The sequence below is a fragment of the Schistocerca cancellata genome, chromosome 9 (assembly GCF_023864275.1).
Source record: "Schistocerca cancellata isolate TAMUIC-IGC-003103 chromosome 9, iqSchCanc2.1, whole genome shotgun sequence".
In the NCBI taxonomy this organism is placed as follows: Eukaryota; Metazoa; Arthropoda; class Insecta; order Orthoptera; family Acrididae; genus Schistocerca; species Schistocerca cancellata.
Genome location: NC_064634.1, coordinates 412,310,602 through 412,328,000, shown reverse-complemented (window position 1 = coordinate 412,328,000; position 17,399 = coordinate 412,310,602). Strand labels below are relative to the sequence as shown.

General features: G+C 38.7%; 1 protein-coding gene across 1 annotated transcript in view; it reads right to left on the bottom strand.

Moving 5' to 3' along the window:
- Positions 1 to 17,399, bottom strand: part of LOC126101458 (translocation protein SEC63 homolog) — a 173,193-nt gene that overhangs the window by 48,352 nt on the left and 107,442 nt on the right. The window contains exons 12-13 of the mRNA XM_049912111.1: positions 10,111 to 10,245; positions 1,182 to 1,285 (exon numbers count right to left, since the gene is read on the bottom strand). Coding sequence (XP_049768068.1) covers positions 1,182 to 1,285; positions 10,111 to 10,245 — 239 coding nt within the window. The remainder of the gene's footprint in view (positions 1 to 1,181; positions 1,286 to 10,110; positions 10,246 to 17,399) is intronic.

Below are 17,399 nucleotides of genomic sequence, written 5' to 3'. Positions count from 1 at the left end.
TGGACAGTGTTAAATTCTTGGGATTACAACTTGATAATAAATTCAACTGGGAATAGCACACCACAGAACTGCTGAAGCGTCTAAACAAATCTCTATTTGCAATTGAATTCTATCAGACATAGGGGATATCAAAATGAAAAAGCTGCATACTATGCTTACGTTCACTCAGTAATGTCATATGGGATTATTTTTTGGGGTAATTCATCAAGCCAAGCTAAAGTATTCCTGGCACAAAAATGTGCAATAAGAGTTATATGTGGTGTGAGCTCAAGAACATTCTGCAGAGGCCTGTTCATGGAACTGGGGATACTAACTACTGCTTCCCAATATATTAATTCCTTAATGAAATTTGTTTTTTTAAAAATATACAACTTTTTCAAGCCAACAGCTCAGTTCATGGAATCAATACTTCACAAGGATTTAAAATCACTTACTATTGTACAAAACGGTGTGCATTATTCATGAACACACATTTTCAATAACTTGCCAGCAGCCATAAACAGCTTAACCACCAATGAAATTCAGTTTAAGAGAAGCCTAAAGGATTTATTGGTGGCCAACTCCTATTCCATTGATGTGTGTGTGTGTGTGTGTGTGTGTGTAAGAACAATTAACTTCTGCACCATTTCTGTGCAGTAATGTGTTCATTGTAAATAAATATTGTAGTTTTATTACCTTATAAATAAAAAAAAACATTTTTTTAAAATTTTAAATTCAGTGCATTAATGCGATCTTAGTAAATGAGTGTTGTAAAATGATCCTTTGATATAGCGTTCATTAAAAAAAAGCGATCATTTCACTTGGGACCTGTGAAAGGTACATAAGATTATTTGTTTTAGTTGTAAATATTTGTCCTGCATTATTGTTTTTCTGACATGTTCTACATACTGGAGGACCACCTCACTACAGATCAATTGGAATGAAAGTTAATCTAATTTAATTGAAGCAGTTTTCAACTGAACATATGTCAAATATACAACTAAAAGTAGGTCACTGTTTCAGTTTTTTAACTCATATTTTTTATGGAACTTAGAAAATACAAGAAATTGAAACATTAACAATTACCAATTATAAAAATAAATGTTGATCATGAACAGAGAAATGTTGACGTTTCTTTCTACACTATTCAGGAGTTCTCAGTTTACCATACCTTCTTGTCTCCTGAAAAGCTCCCAATGTACTATTTCATTCTCTTCATCATCAGACCGCTCCACATCATCATCTGACATAACACTTCATCTCCTGACTCTGCAGCAACCTTCTTTGTAGGTATCTCATGAAACTGCTGCAAAAGAACATTAACCAATTTCACAAAAAATACTTCATTACTCATAAAACAATCTTTTGATACACTTATATGATCTGCGAATGCTTTCAGTATGTTAAAATGACCAACCTCCATGGGCAGCTGCAGTTGCTCCCAGAAAAGAATGTCAATTGGAGGGGGAAGAAACACCATAAACCTCTGCCAAGTTTGATGTTGGCAATGACGATGCTTTCAAAAATTCTAAATCATACTTGTTCTCACATAACAATGTTAACAGAAATTTCAAACAGTCAAACATTCACTTCCAGATTCTAATTAGTGCAGTATAGTGAATTTGCAACTGTACAACATATACAAATAAAATATTGCCCGGGAAGATTATTTCAAATAAATGAAATACAAAGAAATTTATCACTACACAATGCCAAAAGTGTACCTAATGACAAAATGTCTACCAATGCGTAAGTCTTAGTTTCCTAACAAAAACATTTTACATCCTGATCCCCCCCTCCATCCCCTTTTTCTCTGCCTCTGACACACACATTTTTCAGCAGAGGTAGTCATTATTACCTACTGACAAACAATCTCCAGATGTGTAAAATAATACTATTGCATTTATGCAGCCATTCCCTGAAATTAAAACTTTTATGATGAACTAAGAAGCCAACTGTATATTCTGAATTAATTATTCTCAACACCATCCTCTGATGCTCACTATATAACACAAGGATCTCCATCCAGCTAAGTTAAGCCTCCCTCTGACTTTGGCCAACTGGCTGAATACCCATGTTGATCAATCTCAGACAATATCCACCTTGGGACACCATGATAATTGTCTTGGCTTGCTCAAATAGAACTTTTCACCTAATGTTTTTAAAAATGTACAGCATGCACTCAATGTATGGTTTTTGAAGAAAGCGCCAAATTAAAAATTGATAATGAAAGATTAAAGATATGGATTGCCATAAATCTACATACTAACACTGTGAGGACTGGGCAGCTAGGATGCCATTCACCTGGCTGACACTGTGCTGTTTCGCAGTTTTTCTAAATGTTGTGTATCAGGTTCTACTGTACAGGACCTAAGTCGGTTTATAGCACCTGCAAGCGGGGTCTCTACTCTATATATACCATGAAGAAATAAACTTACATCAGTGATGATTTCTTAAGACTGAAATGAAAATGTGTTGTTCCACAAAAACTGAAAAATGTTTTTGTCTTTTGTTTTGCAAATGGAGATAGGATTAGAAGTTGTTGGTACTAAACCAAAACTGTATAAAAACTTAGTTAAATAAAATTGAAAATTACTTAGTTACATGTTTCTCGACAACAAAAATTTTTAGGGCATTTTGAAAAACAAAGTCCTACATCGCATTCTCTCCAATAGTACCTGGTATCTTTTCTTGCACTTTCCAGATCTTGCCTGCGCAAGCTTTATTTCTGCTCTGAGACAATTTTGACATTTTTGTAGCCGGAACCATTTTAGGAAATGTCTAACCCCTGAGTCTGTTTACAGGAGATCTAATTTGAGTAGAATTTGATTCAACCTTTGTTCACTAAACCAAGTGCCATTTTAGTAATGAATTCAACAAGACGCATGATGTTTGCTAGCAGGCATTGACTTCTGTGTAAAACTTACAAATTTACAACCATGGGCGGCCAGAAGTGGACACCACCAACACAACAACAACAACAACAACAACAACAACAACTACTACTACTACTACTACTACTACACTACTACTACTACTTCCCACACCAGGTCTTGGTTTGGCATAATACAAAATACAGTCAAGTTTCATCTTCTGTATTATTTATAGTTCTGTTATAGTGCTGACACTGGATACTATCATTTTGTGTTTTGTCATCAAAAGAAAGAAGTTCCTAATGTCCTCTCATTTCACAAAACAAACATTCTTGTCTGTCAAACAAAAGTTTATTTGTTTCAGCTACTGAGAAGTTGAATTTTTAGTTAGCCCGTTTCTATTTTTTAGTACAGAACTGTAAGACAATGTTGAAAATACAATATAAAGTGTATAAAAGACAACAACAAATGACCTTTATACAGCACGTGAAATTGTGAGGTGCGGCGAGAAGGAGTATGCGAACATACAAAACATGTAACACACAATGTTGTCTTTATTCCTTTCTGGCTACTACGAGTGACCATATAAGCATTATAGAGTATGTTTATATAAACAACAGATGTCAGACGAATGGTGGAATACATTAACAAAGATGAGAAATTGGCAATATAGGTCCTATTTTGCTTGTCTCCAGAGTTAAACAGTTTTATTATTTGCTGCTGGTTGACAAACCTGACACTGCCCAGGTTTTCATTTTGCCAACTTTCAATTAGAAATGAAAATAAAAAATGAACTGTATCTGTAGAGTAAACAGTGAAAAATCTTTATTTCCAGGTATTCACGAAAATGCCTTTGAAATTATGAAAGTCATACAAAGAAGTTTACACAATGAACAAATGTATGTACGGTATCCCAGACAGTTTCTGTATGCTTCATGCAGCAGCTTTGTGTGTGTACAATGCAATTTTGTAAAGATATCTACGCCAACGTCTCTCCATAGCTCTATAGGCTGCAATTGTTTTCACCTGCAGCCGCCTGCATTTCGCAGTTGAAAAGGTGTCACAAGCACTGCCAGGTGTCAGGCATTTCCTTAAGTTGACTTGACTGTAGGTATTAGTAAAGAATAAATGTATTAAAACTTCATGCAGGATATGACATTTTTTCACGCAACTCGGTGTTTATGATGTCATATCTTTCGAACTATGTGACATGCAATGATATATTTGTGTAGGTACATTCAGCAGCATACGTGGATACTGTCTGCAAATTATGTTGTGAATATAGTTGGCAGCAAAAAAGTAATAAATATAAATGTCATGCATGATGTGGAAGGTTTTCATGCATATCAGTGTTTATGACATCATATCTCCTGACCCATGTGTGTTAGCATGATGTAATTTTGTTGCGCATATTTAGTAGCACATGGGAAATTAATTGCAAATAAGGTTAGTAGCACGAAAGCACTAAATTTAAATGGTCATGTGTGATGTGGCAAAAGAAACAAACAAACAGAACAAACACACACACACACACACACACACACACACACACACACACACACATACACACACACAGAGAGAGAGAGAGAGAGAGAGAGAGAGAGAGAGAGTGAGAGGGGGGGGGGGGGGGGAGGGAGGGAGGGAGGGAGGGAGGGAGGTTGAATCCAGGAAAGAAAAGCACTTTTGAATAAACCTAACCTCCTTTAACACAGCTCATCAATGGCCATGAATAACTTATTACAAGGCACTGAGTGGAAACTCAATACTACATACACTTGTAGCTCATTTTCTGCCACACCATATGTCTCATAATTGTATATATAAAAGATCTACTCACCAAGAGGCAGCTGAACACACCACATAAAAAAAAGGTTATCATTATGCAAGCATTTGGAGCCAATGACTCCATCTTCTGGCAGAAGGGTTGAAGGGAAAGAAGAAGGGTGAAGGAAAAGGACTGGAGAGATCTAGGAAAAGTCACCAAGAACTGTGGGTGAGGGGAGATTTACTGGACAGCATGAGATGGGAAGACTGATCGTTGGGGACTACACCAGATGAGATTTAAAAAACCTGAGAGCTTAAAGGCAGAAGACAGAGCAATACACAAGACAGAGATTACTGCTAAAAACATCATGCACAAGTTAATAAGAGTGAAAAAGCTCAATGCATTGTATGTAAAAGATGTAGGAGGGGGATGGCAAAAAAGGAGACGGGTCACAAATGAAATATGTAGAAAACTATAACGGAGTGCATAAAGGAGTAGTTATTGTGAAGAAATGGTGAGATGGAAGTAATTAAAGTAAATTTAGGTCCAGACGGTTAGCGAGAACCAAGGACATGTAGCGCTACTTCATACCTGCGGAATTCTGAGAAACTGATGTCCAAAGGAAGAATCCAGATAGCACGTGTGGTGAAAGAGGCACCAAGGTCATGACTGTCATGTTGTAGAGCATGCTCTGCAACAAGATATTGTGGGTCGCCAGTATCCACCCTCTGCCTATGCCCATTCATCCTGGCTGATAATTTAGTGATAGTCATGCCGATGTAAAAGGCCGAACAGGGTTTATATATCAGCTGGTAAATGATGCGTCATTTCAAAGATGGCTCTCCCTTTGATAGTAAACGTTTTTCCACTTACAGGACTGGTATTGGTGGTGGTAGGAGGGTGCACAGGGCAAGTCTGAGTGACAAGTGGTGTGCTCCGAAGTTGTTTTCTGGAGGGATCAGCAATACCAGGATCGGATGTGATGGCCTCTGCTGGTAAGGTAATTACATTAAGTGAAGGCTAAGGTGAGAATGGTAGTGTACTGCCAAAAAGAGTCAGCATCCGAACAAATATGTTTCCCTCGAATGCTAAGGTTTTATGGGAGGATACATCTGACATGGAAAGGGAGTCAAAAAGAGTCTGCATCCCAACAAATATGTTTCCCTCGAATGCTAAGGTTTTATGGGAGGGTACATCTGACATGGAAAGGACAAAAGTACTGTTGTTTGTTAGTAGGTTTAATGTGGACAAAAGTGTGTAGCTGGCCTTCGGTGAGCAAGAGATCAACATCAAGGAAAGTGGCACGGGATGCAGAATAGGACCATAAGAAATTTATTTGGGAGAAAGAAATCAGAGATTTGAGGAATTTTAACTGTTCAGCCTCACCATAATTCCATATGGTAAAGACGTCAATAATGTACCTAAACCAAACTAAAGGCTGAAGACGTATGGATCCCAGGAAAGCCTCTGCCAAGCGACCCATGAAAAGGTTGGCATAGGAAGGAGCCATCCTGGTTTCCATGGCCGTACCCCTAATCTGTCTGTATGTCTGCCCCTCAAAGGTGAAGTAGTTGTTTGTAATGATTAAGGTGAGCAGGAAGAATGTCATAGGTCTGGAAAGAGGTGGGCACTGACTGAGGAAATGATAAGCAGACAGACAGACCATGTATGTTGGGGATGTTGGTATTGAGGGAGGTGGTGTCACTGCTGACTAGCAAGGTGTGTGGTGCGAGTCGGACAGGCACGGATTTTAGACAATCTAGGAAATGGTTGGTGTCTTAGCTTTTCACTTTTATTAACTTGTTCACAATATTTTAGGAATAATCTCATTTTGCATATTAGCCTGTCTTCCACCTTTAAGCTCTCAGGTTTTCAAATCTTGATCAGTGCAGTCCCCAAAAACCAATCTTTTTTTCTCATCCCATCCAATAAGTCTCCCCTCACCCGCAGTTTAGGGCGACTTTTCTGCAATCTAGCCCTTTTCCTACACCTTGCCAGTCCTTCTGCTTCACCCTCTTCCTTCCCCTTCAACCCTTCTGATGGAAAAGGAGCCACTGGCTACAAAAGCTTGCATAACAAAAACTTTTTTTAAATGTGTGTGTTCTGCCGCCACTTGGTTAGTAGATTTTTTTTAATCTATCCCATTACACTGTATTGTCAAAAACTGATTGTTTTCATTGTTGCACTACACCTTTACTTCTTACGAATGCACAGAGAGATTCTCAAAATGATGGATACAATGACTTTTACACTAGAATCATAATCATCAAATGTCCTGGAACATTGAGCCAGTATACAAGTGTATTCTGTTAATAGACCAAATTTTGGTACAAGCAAAAGCAAAAGATTTATCTGCAAAAATTGTCATTCTGTAAACAAACTGAAATTAGAAAAATTATTAAACAGCTCATAATAAGAATGTAAACAAATAATACATCAAGCAAGTTAGCTAGTTTCACGTTCCATGGATCACTAGTATGATTAATTGTAACTATGTGAAATGAGTCATTTTACATCCACAGTACGCTACACATTCATGTGAGAATATGGCGACCCAGTGACCATTTACAATTGTTTATTATTATTATATAGTTGTTGTTATTAGTTATAACCCACCACTTTCTAACTCATTACAAAAGTAGGATTTCTTCTATGTAGTAGAACAAGTTGTCAGGGAGAAACTTTCTAATAAAGTCCCCCCCCCCCCCCCCCCCATCATTGCGTAAGTGACAAAAATTAAACACCCATTTTTTTATGTTAAAGATAACCTTAATGTAGAGTATTGAATGTCATTTTTCTTCTGGTACTGTAATAATGTAAACCACTGTTCCTTTTGAACTGCAGTGGATTCTTTGCAACAAACTTATGAGGGAACAAACTGAGTGTGAGGTGTCATATAAAGTGCCTGACTTCTTAAACAGATATCTAGAAGATGATAGTGTGTGAGCACCACATAATATTTTACAACGTGTTTTTGAGCAAAGAACATTTTCTTTCTTGAAAATGAATTATCCCTGAACATTACTCCATACGATGTTACTGAATGAAAATATGTACAATATTGCAAAATGGCTCTGAGCACTATGGAACTCAACAGCTGAGGTCATCAGTCCCCTAGAACTTAGAACTACTTAAACCAAACCAACCCAAGGACATCACACACATCCATGCCTGAAGCAGGACCCGAACCTGCGACCGTAGCGGTCACGCAGTTCCAGACTGAAGCGACTAGAACCGCTCAGCCACATCGGCCAGCACAATATTGCAACTTACTGATTTCTCTCATAAGGACATGCAATGATTTGAAGAGCAAATGTGGATCAACTAAGCTGTTTTAGGAGTTCAAGATGTGCCTTTTACAGTTTGAATTCTCAGAAATATGGAAATCTCAAATTTTTAAAGTTTCCATTCTACTTATTATTTTCTCATCATGTGCTATATTTATCACTGGTATAGTACCTCTACACCACCATACATACTCTACAAACTACAGTACAGAACGGCAGAAGGTGCACTGTAACACCACCATTTATCTTCCTGTTCCATTAACAAATAATGTGATGGAAAAACGACTGTCTACACGCCTCATACAAACTGTAATTTCTTGTATCTTATGGTCATGGCCCTTATACGAAATGTATATTGGCGGCACTAGAATCTTTCTGTATTCAACTTCCAATGCTGGTTCTCTAAATTTTCTCAATAATTTTCCTTAAAAAGAATGGTTTCTTCCCTTTAGGGATTCCCATTTGAGTTTCTGAAGCATATCCATAATATTTGCAAATTCTTCATACCTACCGGTAACAAATTTAATAGCTTGCCTCTGAATTGCTCTAATGTCTTCCTTTAATCCAAACTGGTGTGGATCCTAAACAAACAAACAGTACTCACGAATAGGTTGCACTAGTATCCTATATGTAGTCCGCTTTTACAGATGAACCACACTTTCCTAAAATTCTTCCAATAAACTGAAGTTGACCCTTTGCCTTCCCTACTATAATCCTTACATGTTCATCTCATTCCATATTGCTTTGCAATGTTATGCCTAGATACTTAAACGATGTGACTGTGTCAAGCAGCACACTACTAACATTGTATTCGAACATTACGACCCCCCCCCCCCCCCCCTCCCCTCCAGTCACCTGCATTAAGTTACATTTTTCTATATTTAGAGCTAGCTGCCATTCACCACATCAACTACAAGCTTTGTGTAGGACACCTTGTGTCCTCCTACAGTCGCGAAACGACGACACCTCCCCAATACCACAGCACCAGTGAACAGCTGCAGACTGCTGCCCACCCTGTATGCCATATCATTTATGTATGAAAGAAAATAATAGTGGTGGTATCACACTTCCCTGGGGCACTCATGATGATACCCTTGTCTCTAACAAATACTTTCTGCCAAGTACAATGTACTTCAAGCCACTCACGTATATGGGAACCTATTCCATGTGCTCATACCTTTCTTAACAGGCTTCAGTGGGACATACTGTCAAATTCTTTTTGGAAATCTAGAAATATGGAAACTGCCTGTTGCACTCTAAAGCCCTTTGGAAATCCAGGAATGTGGCATCACACCCTGAGCACCTCTCTAAGGCACTCTCGATCTCAGAATTGAACAGAATGAGCCAAGTTTCACAAGAGCTCTGTTTGCAGACTCCATGTGGATTTTTACAGAGAACGTTTTCAATTTTCAAAATGATGTTCAATAATTCTACAACAGACTGACGTCAGTGGTATAGGCCTGTAATTACTCACATTTGTCTGATGACTGTTTTTTTTCTTTTTTTAAATAGGAGTGACCTGCAAATTTTCCAATTATTAGATACCCTTCATTGCTCTAGTGACTCATGATACACTTCTGCTAGATGTGGAGCGAGTTTTTTTGCATAATCTCTGCAAAACCTCCAGGTATTTCATCTGGTCCAACTGCCTTTGACCTGTTGAGCAGTTTTTGTTGCTTTCCTATTCTGTGGTCACTTATGTCAATATCTGACGTTTTGCAATGAAACAGTTTCGGAATTCCAAATACAGTATTTCAGGCTTATCTGTTTTGTCTTCAGTTTTGCTGCCATTATGAACACCATGTTGTGGGTGATCAATGCATTAATATAATAAAGAGTATAACTAACAAACAAATGAGGGCAGACTCATTTTAATTATTTTCACTGGTAAATATATAATAAAAACCAAGTACAATTGATATAATGATGGAAAAATTCAATCAACCCACAACAGCCACTTAAAACATTTACCTGTTTAAAACATTTACATATTCGTTTTATAATGCATAAAGTACTTTAAAGCAAGTAACTTAGTGTGGTGCCTTCATTAGCTCAAACATTACTTTCTTCAATAATTTATTTATGTTACAACTCTTGCCACTTCTGAAACATTTATTTTCATATATTTAAATAATTCCTTTTTGACCAATATCTTATGTGCTATTGATAATTATCTGTAAAAATTTGAAAATATTTTTAAGGTTACCTCGGATGGAGCCTGAGGCTTTTCATCAACCTTCTTGGCAGGTGTACTTCTGGATGAAGTTTTTTGGCCCCTGGAGCTCTTCTTATTCGTTTTTTTACCTTTCTTCTGTTGCTTTTGCCACACTGGTTTTTTAGCCTAGCAAAATGGGCAGAAAAAATACTAAATTAAAATTCCTATATTTATTTCAAAAATGAAAACTGACATAAAAGTATGTCAGATTGGGATAGGCATTAGGTAAACAAGACTGGAGATCAAAGTGTATTTCTAATGAACAGTACAACAAGGGAGTGAGAAGAAACAATTTCTTCATTTTTGTTATACAGATAATGGAATATTTAATTTCAAGCAATGGAAAATCCAGGACGGAATGTAACAATACTGGCAGTGTGGTTTCAGTTGCCTGAGACTGCAGTTGTGTCAGTTGCATTTGCTTGTGTGCTTGTGTGTGTCATTTATTGTTGACAAAGGCCTCAATGGCCGAAAGCTTTATTTGTGACAGCATCTCTGCTATATAGTGAGTAGCAATTTTCATAATATTGTTGGAATATTTTATTTTTATTTTATCAAATCACAGTAATCCAAACACTGAGTCAGGAGATGAACTGTTGTAACTCAATAACAGACAGTGTAATTAATTGTACTTGAAATATTAATCCAATGTTGAAGTGCTCTGGCAAATAAGAAATCAGTGTCTTCTAATTCACTTACAACTGTTCTTTTTCTCAGCAATTATAGCTCAAGCTACAGCTATTATCATAAACCTTTTATTTTAATCCTGTAGTGGTGCCACCTGACATTACCATGGAAAGTGAGTAGTAGGTGTAACATTACTATCGATCACTGTGGTGTTAGTATTCAGCTGGCACTGATCCAGACACATCCTCTGCTGGTATCATGCCAGACTCCAACATATAAGTCAGCTCAAAGCAATCTCACTCTTATTTCTCTGTGTGTTATGTTGCAAGCAGTGGGGCGCACACTGTAAGTCCTATTATGGACTCTGATGGACTCTAGTTGTAGTATTGATCAGGGGTATTGTGTGTGTGTGTGTGTGTGTGTGTGTGTGTGTGTGTGTAGATCACCTTCTTACAAAAGTGTCAACAACTTGGGACCTATGATGTGTGCAAATCGGAATTAATCAAGTCCGGGTTTTCAACTATGGAGTATTTACAGTCACTCCAAATGCAAGCAACACAGGATTATCAAGAGCTAATGACAGTTATATTGTAGACAGCACAAGAGTTAGAGAATGTAGCAGGAACGTCTCCTACTCCATGCATATTTACAGTCTTTCTACATTTCTCAATGTGGAGAGTGGGATGCTTAATGGAGATTACTACAATTATATTTTTTGGCTTGTCAAATTGCCAACTTGGAAAGACAAGAGGCCATATTCTTGTTAGAAAACCCCAAACTTTACCACCTAATATAAAAATTAGAGTCATTAATGAATCTGGCGGAACTTGAGTCGCTTAGATCCTTTCTTTGGCTGCAAGAACATGAAGACACATATTATCACAGTGTGTAAACTTTTAGATGGCAGACCTCTCCCTAGTCCTGAATCGGTAGAAGTCGGTAAACATCGGGAGGCTTCGGTAGGCACGCATTTTCGACTGCTGCCAATATTACGTAGCTGACTGTGTTTCATAAGGTAGCCATTGTCGTCTGCTTCGTTATTGTTTTGCGCTGTACTGTTCTGCGTGTTTTTATTGTGCAGTTGTGCTAAACATTATCAAAATGAGTCAAGAGGCAGTTGCTGGCCCATCTCGGGAGTCGCCAGCAACCCCTACCGGTAGGCCTACGGTTAGAAGGAAACCAGTACTACGTAGCGATGCTCGCAAAATTATCGGATGAATGGTTTGTGAGCGCATAGTAGACAAACATACATACATTCATTTATAGATTTTAATGTACATGTTGATTTCAGTTTCGTTTACGAACAACATTTAAAGCGAGTTTTACTTCCAAACCTTTCGTCTGCTTTCGTGTAAGCATGACGCGCAATTTGTAGTGCCAGCACTGCAACTGGTAGGCGTGCCTTGTCCCCCCTCCCTCCAACGGCTCCTCACCCCTCGCCAGCCAATGCTTGCTTCCTCCTCTCCCCACACTCCCCTCACAACTCTGCCGTCTTACAGTTAACACACTGTACAGGCATGTTAGAATTTGGCACTGATAAAAGTCCCCAAATAATCATATCTGAACTGAGCTGCTGATTTACAAGAATTAAATGGAATTTGCAATATCAAATGTTTGTGCATCAACAGCAGCACTATTGCGTAGCAGTAAACATTGTTTCCAATCACCACGCATGCAGCATGTCTGTCCCCCATCGGCACGTAACATGCCACACATGTGGCAAAAAAAAGGACACTTGCAAGAGATATATTTCAGCAGTTGTAATGCAAATACATCCCAACCTATGGAAGTTTCCCAAGTATGTGATAAATCCATGGAAGTTCCGCCTTTTCAGGATGCAAACCAGAGAAAGTCCTTAGATGCATTCATAGGCAAGCACTTCACAAAATTATTTCTGGAAACTACAGTAGCTGTGGCCTTGCTAAACCAATCTACTTATTTAAGTTTAGGGACACCACACTTGGAGATAGATGAGACAAACCTTTGGAGCTATGGAGCCTTGCTAGGAAAATTTACAGTTTTACTTACTTATGACAAAGCCACTCACCCAGCATTTTTTTTCTTATGACCCCCCCCCCCCCCCTTTCAACAATGTTTTCAGGATAGATTCTCTTCACACTTTTGGATTTTCAATTCATGAAACAGTAAAACACTGAAAATGCTACTTCCGCAAGTATTCTTTCAGGCAACTGCCAGTGACAGACTTGGGTTTCAATCTCTCTATTGACAGGCTTGAATAAGAGGACGATTTTTTCACGGCCATGACCTGCAAGGAAAAGACATCCAGCACTGCACCTAACACACAGTGCTCTCATAGCAATGTCCACGGTCATCTAGACTAAAATCCACAGTCCGCCAGAACAGTTTGATGGCCACCAATTACTGCATCCTCTTGGACATTTTGCATCTTGTACTGGGGCATGTCGTCACCAAGGCTTCTCCTTCCCAGATTGGCACCCACGTGTGGCCTACAGGGGTGGATGCCATGCAACCTGTATCTGTGGGATGGTTTCTGCCCACCATGGGTCTATGACGTATCATGTAGCCCGGCCTCTGCTCACAGATTTCTGCAGCAGAACTGACATTAGTTTTGCCTCTCCATGCTGGTCAGCAATTGCTGGTTTCTCCACCCCTGTGGATCCTTGGTTCCACGGTGAAACATGTAACTCCCATTGAGCACTCCCATTGCCCACACTTTTCACAGTAATGGTCATGGACATCGTTCTGCCACCTTCCCACATTTTGGCATCTCTGGACCACATACCACCTATTTTATCTACCTCCCCCCCCCCCCCCTCTCCTTCCCCTCCGTGTTTACAGCTGTGGCAGAAGGGGACATATTAGTACCACCCAATTGTACCTTGCAAACAAAGTAATTAGCGTGACCTTATTATTGACCACCGTGGTGCCATGACTCAGATGATGCAGATCCCAAGGCATTCCCTCTGAGGAATCAGACCAGACTCTGGCATATAAACCAGAGCTAGGTCAGTCTGACTTCCCTTCTCTGCATGTGTTATTTTTTTAGCAGTGGAGTTCAATCAAATGAGAAATACAGTAATGAAAAAAATCACATGACCTAACAATTTGTTACAGTTTATCTTTCTTAGCTTCTAGCAGTGTACAATAATTACGTAGGAAGACAGCTGGAATTGTGTGAACAATAAATTTTATGTGAGACGGTGGCAGAGTGCATCATGTGAAATATAATAGACCCTCTCTGGTGTTATTGTACGCTCCGAGTTTTATGTGTGTAATACAATGTTCCATGGTTGTTGTATTCGATGTATTTTACCCGGAAGTGCAAATACAGTTACTGGCACTAAATGTCTTTTACTCACTGTTACTTATTCAACTGTGTTGACTCTAATATATGTTATGGACACAGTGATGCATTTGGAATATGTATATCCATAATATGGTAGTGAGAAAGTATTGGAAAAGTTACAAGTAGTGCATGTGCGTGAAGTAAGAGTTATCCTTACAAGGCGAATGCATTTCTTTTGTATTATTCTTCGGTATTATTCTTTATGTTAAGAAAGACCAAAGTTACTGTTAAAATGAGTGCAGAACAAATTCCACAGATTGAACAACTTAGAGGTTGCAAAAACTATGCAACATGGAAATTTGCAGTAGAAGCGTATTTACGTTTGGACGACCTATGGAGTGAGGTGGACGGGACAATGGAATCCACAGATCAGAATTATTCAAGTACAAATAGGTAAGCAAAATCAAAGTTGATATTACTGGATGACTCAGTGAATTATGTTCACATTGATAAAGCTGAGACAACAAAGGAACTCTGAGACAAATTACGAACAGCATTTCAAGATGTAGGTCTTACAAGGAAAACAGGATTATTACGTGACTTAATTACCACTCAGCTGGACAAATGCAAGAGTGTAGACGAATATGTCAATAAAATAATAGCCACGTCGAACTGACTGAGAAACATTGGGTTCGAGATCGCTGACAAATGGATAGGGGCACTACTGCTGGCAGGACTGCCCAAAAGGTATGCGCCTATGATTATGGGGCTGGAAAGCTCAGCTACACCAATCATGGGCGACAGTGTTAAAGAGAAAATCCTACAGGATGGAAAGAGTATTTCGATGTCATGTATTGGAGAAGGAACTGCATCTGCTCTTTATTCAAAAAACAAAAGGTGGAAATCAGTGCAGTGCTATAGATGTCAGAAGAAGGGGCATATTGCATCTCAGCGCAGAGAAAAAGTAAACCAAAGGTCAGACACACAGCAAGAGGTATGTCGCTGATAGCCCAGAGAGAGGGACCAATAATAAAGGTAAGGCACACACTTGTTTTTATTCTTTTGGAGATGTGGGTAATTGTCAACTGGAATGGATTTTAGACTCAGGTACATCTGTGCATATTGTTAAAGACAAATGTCTTCTTTATGATATTAAAGATAAGACTCATACGGGAATATCTACTGTTGATGACAGCAAACTCCAATGTCATTTGGCTGGGAAACTAGAACTACTTGTAAGTGTAAATGATGAACCCGATATTGTTACAGCACTTGATGTTCATTATGTAATAAATGTTGCGACTAATCTGCTGTCTTTAGTGGATATTGTCAAGAATGAAAATACAGTCACTTTTGACATGCATGGAGCAAGAGTAATCAACGAAAACAGTGAAGTTATAACTACAGCAAGTAACGAAAGGGGTATTTTTAAGTTGGATACCTTTGACAGTAAACACAGAAATGTTAAGTCATTCATTACACTCAATGGAAAGTTTTTTTATGGCAGAGCAGACTTGGACACCTACATAGAAAGAGAATGTCTTTTATAAGGGATATGGTAAAGGGAATGCAGAATTATAATGTATTCAAGGATCCTTGTGAGATGTGCATAAAAGGAAAACAAGCAAGGCCAGCTTTTAAGACTAGTAAAACTAAATCTGCAGATGTCTTACAGTTAATCCACACAGATGTATGTGGCCCGATGGAGTGTGAATCCACAGGTGGGAGTTATTATTTTCTTACATTTACTGATGATTATTAATATACTTATGTTTATATTCTTAGTTTCAAAGTCCAAGAGAGTGACACTTTTGAGGAATATTATAATATGGTCGAAAGGTGGACGGGAAAGAAGATTAACCCTTTTAGTGCCAAATACGATCAAATCGGATCGTGCGGTGTGCGTGAAAGGTGCCACGTACGATCTAATCGTACTGCCGTTTTCGCGCACTTTTCTTTCAAATTAAGGCACAGATCATGGTATATCGATGTCGTGAAGACAAATGAAGGTCGAAAGATAGTCGATGCCAATAATCGATATTTTCGAGTTCCAAACACAAGGTTGTTTTTCATTCATTTCGAAGGTCCTATGGAACCACTAAGGAAGAAGTCTCATTTGAGTGCAATGTAAACTGTGGAAAGTAGTGAAAGTGAGAACGATTTTGCAGGTTTTTCGGACAGTGGATCGATCTACTAGTAGTCTAGTGGTGATATCTCATCATGTGAGTCATCAATAGCCGAATCTGCACCCAGCAGCAATGAAGACATTGTTGAAGAATTGAAGAATTGACTGCAGCCAGCGACATGTTTGCTGAAATTGGAACTGATGAGTTGGACAATCTTGTTCCTCACCGCTTCACGTTTTCAGAATTACCGAGCCCCAAACATGTATCAATAAATGCTACGTCAATTGTTGTTGTTGTTGTTGTTGTTGTTGTTGTTGTTGTTGTTGTTGTTGTTGTTGTTGTTGTTTTTTTTTTTTTTTTTTTTTTTTTTTTTTTTTTTTTTTTTTTTTTTTTTTTTTACAGTGCAACTGTTTACGATAATGGCAACAGAAACAAACAGATATACAATTTCTCGAAGCAAACCTAAACTTATCAGTGAACTCTCATGTAAGAAAGCGGTAGCCTACCTCTGTGCCAGAAATGAGGGCTTTTTTGGCGGTAATACTAAATATGGGACTCATAAAGAAACCAGCAATTTTTAGTTACTGGTCCACAGACGAAAATATGGCAACGCCATGGTTTTCCCGAATGTTTTCACTAAATAGATTTCAGTTGCTCCTAAAATTTTTCCACTTGAAAGACAATACAAAATTGCACCCTCCTGGACATCCAGCATATGACCCCACTGCAAGGTTTGATATTATAGTGAACATTGCCAATGATGTGTTTCGTCACCATCATACACCTCATCAACAGTTGAGTGTTGACGAAAGTCTTGTTGGCTCTAAAACTCATCCTCAACTCATCCAGTATCTCCCTAATAAACACCACCACAGATGGGGTGTAAAGTTCTGGATGCTATGTGATTCTGTGGTGAACTACTGCCTTGGATTTTATGTGTACCTTGGAGCAAGGTGTGAAGCTGAGAGAGTGGAGGTAAAAGAGCACGGATTAGGCTATGTTGTTGTTGTTGTGGTCTTCAGTCCTGAGACTGGTTTGATGCAGCTCTCCATGCTACTCTATCCTGTGCAAGCTTCTTCATCTCCCAGTACCTACTGCAACCTACATCCTTCAGAATCTGCTTGGTGTATTCATCTCTTGGTCTCCCTCTACGATTTTTACCCTCCACGCTGCCCTCCAATGCTAAATTGGTGATCCCTTGATGCCTCAGAACATGTCCTACCAATCGATCCCTTCTTCTAGTCAAGTTGTGCCACAAA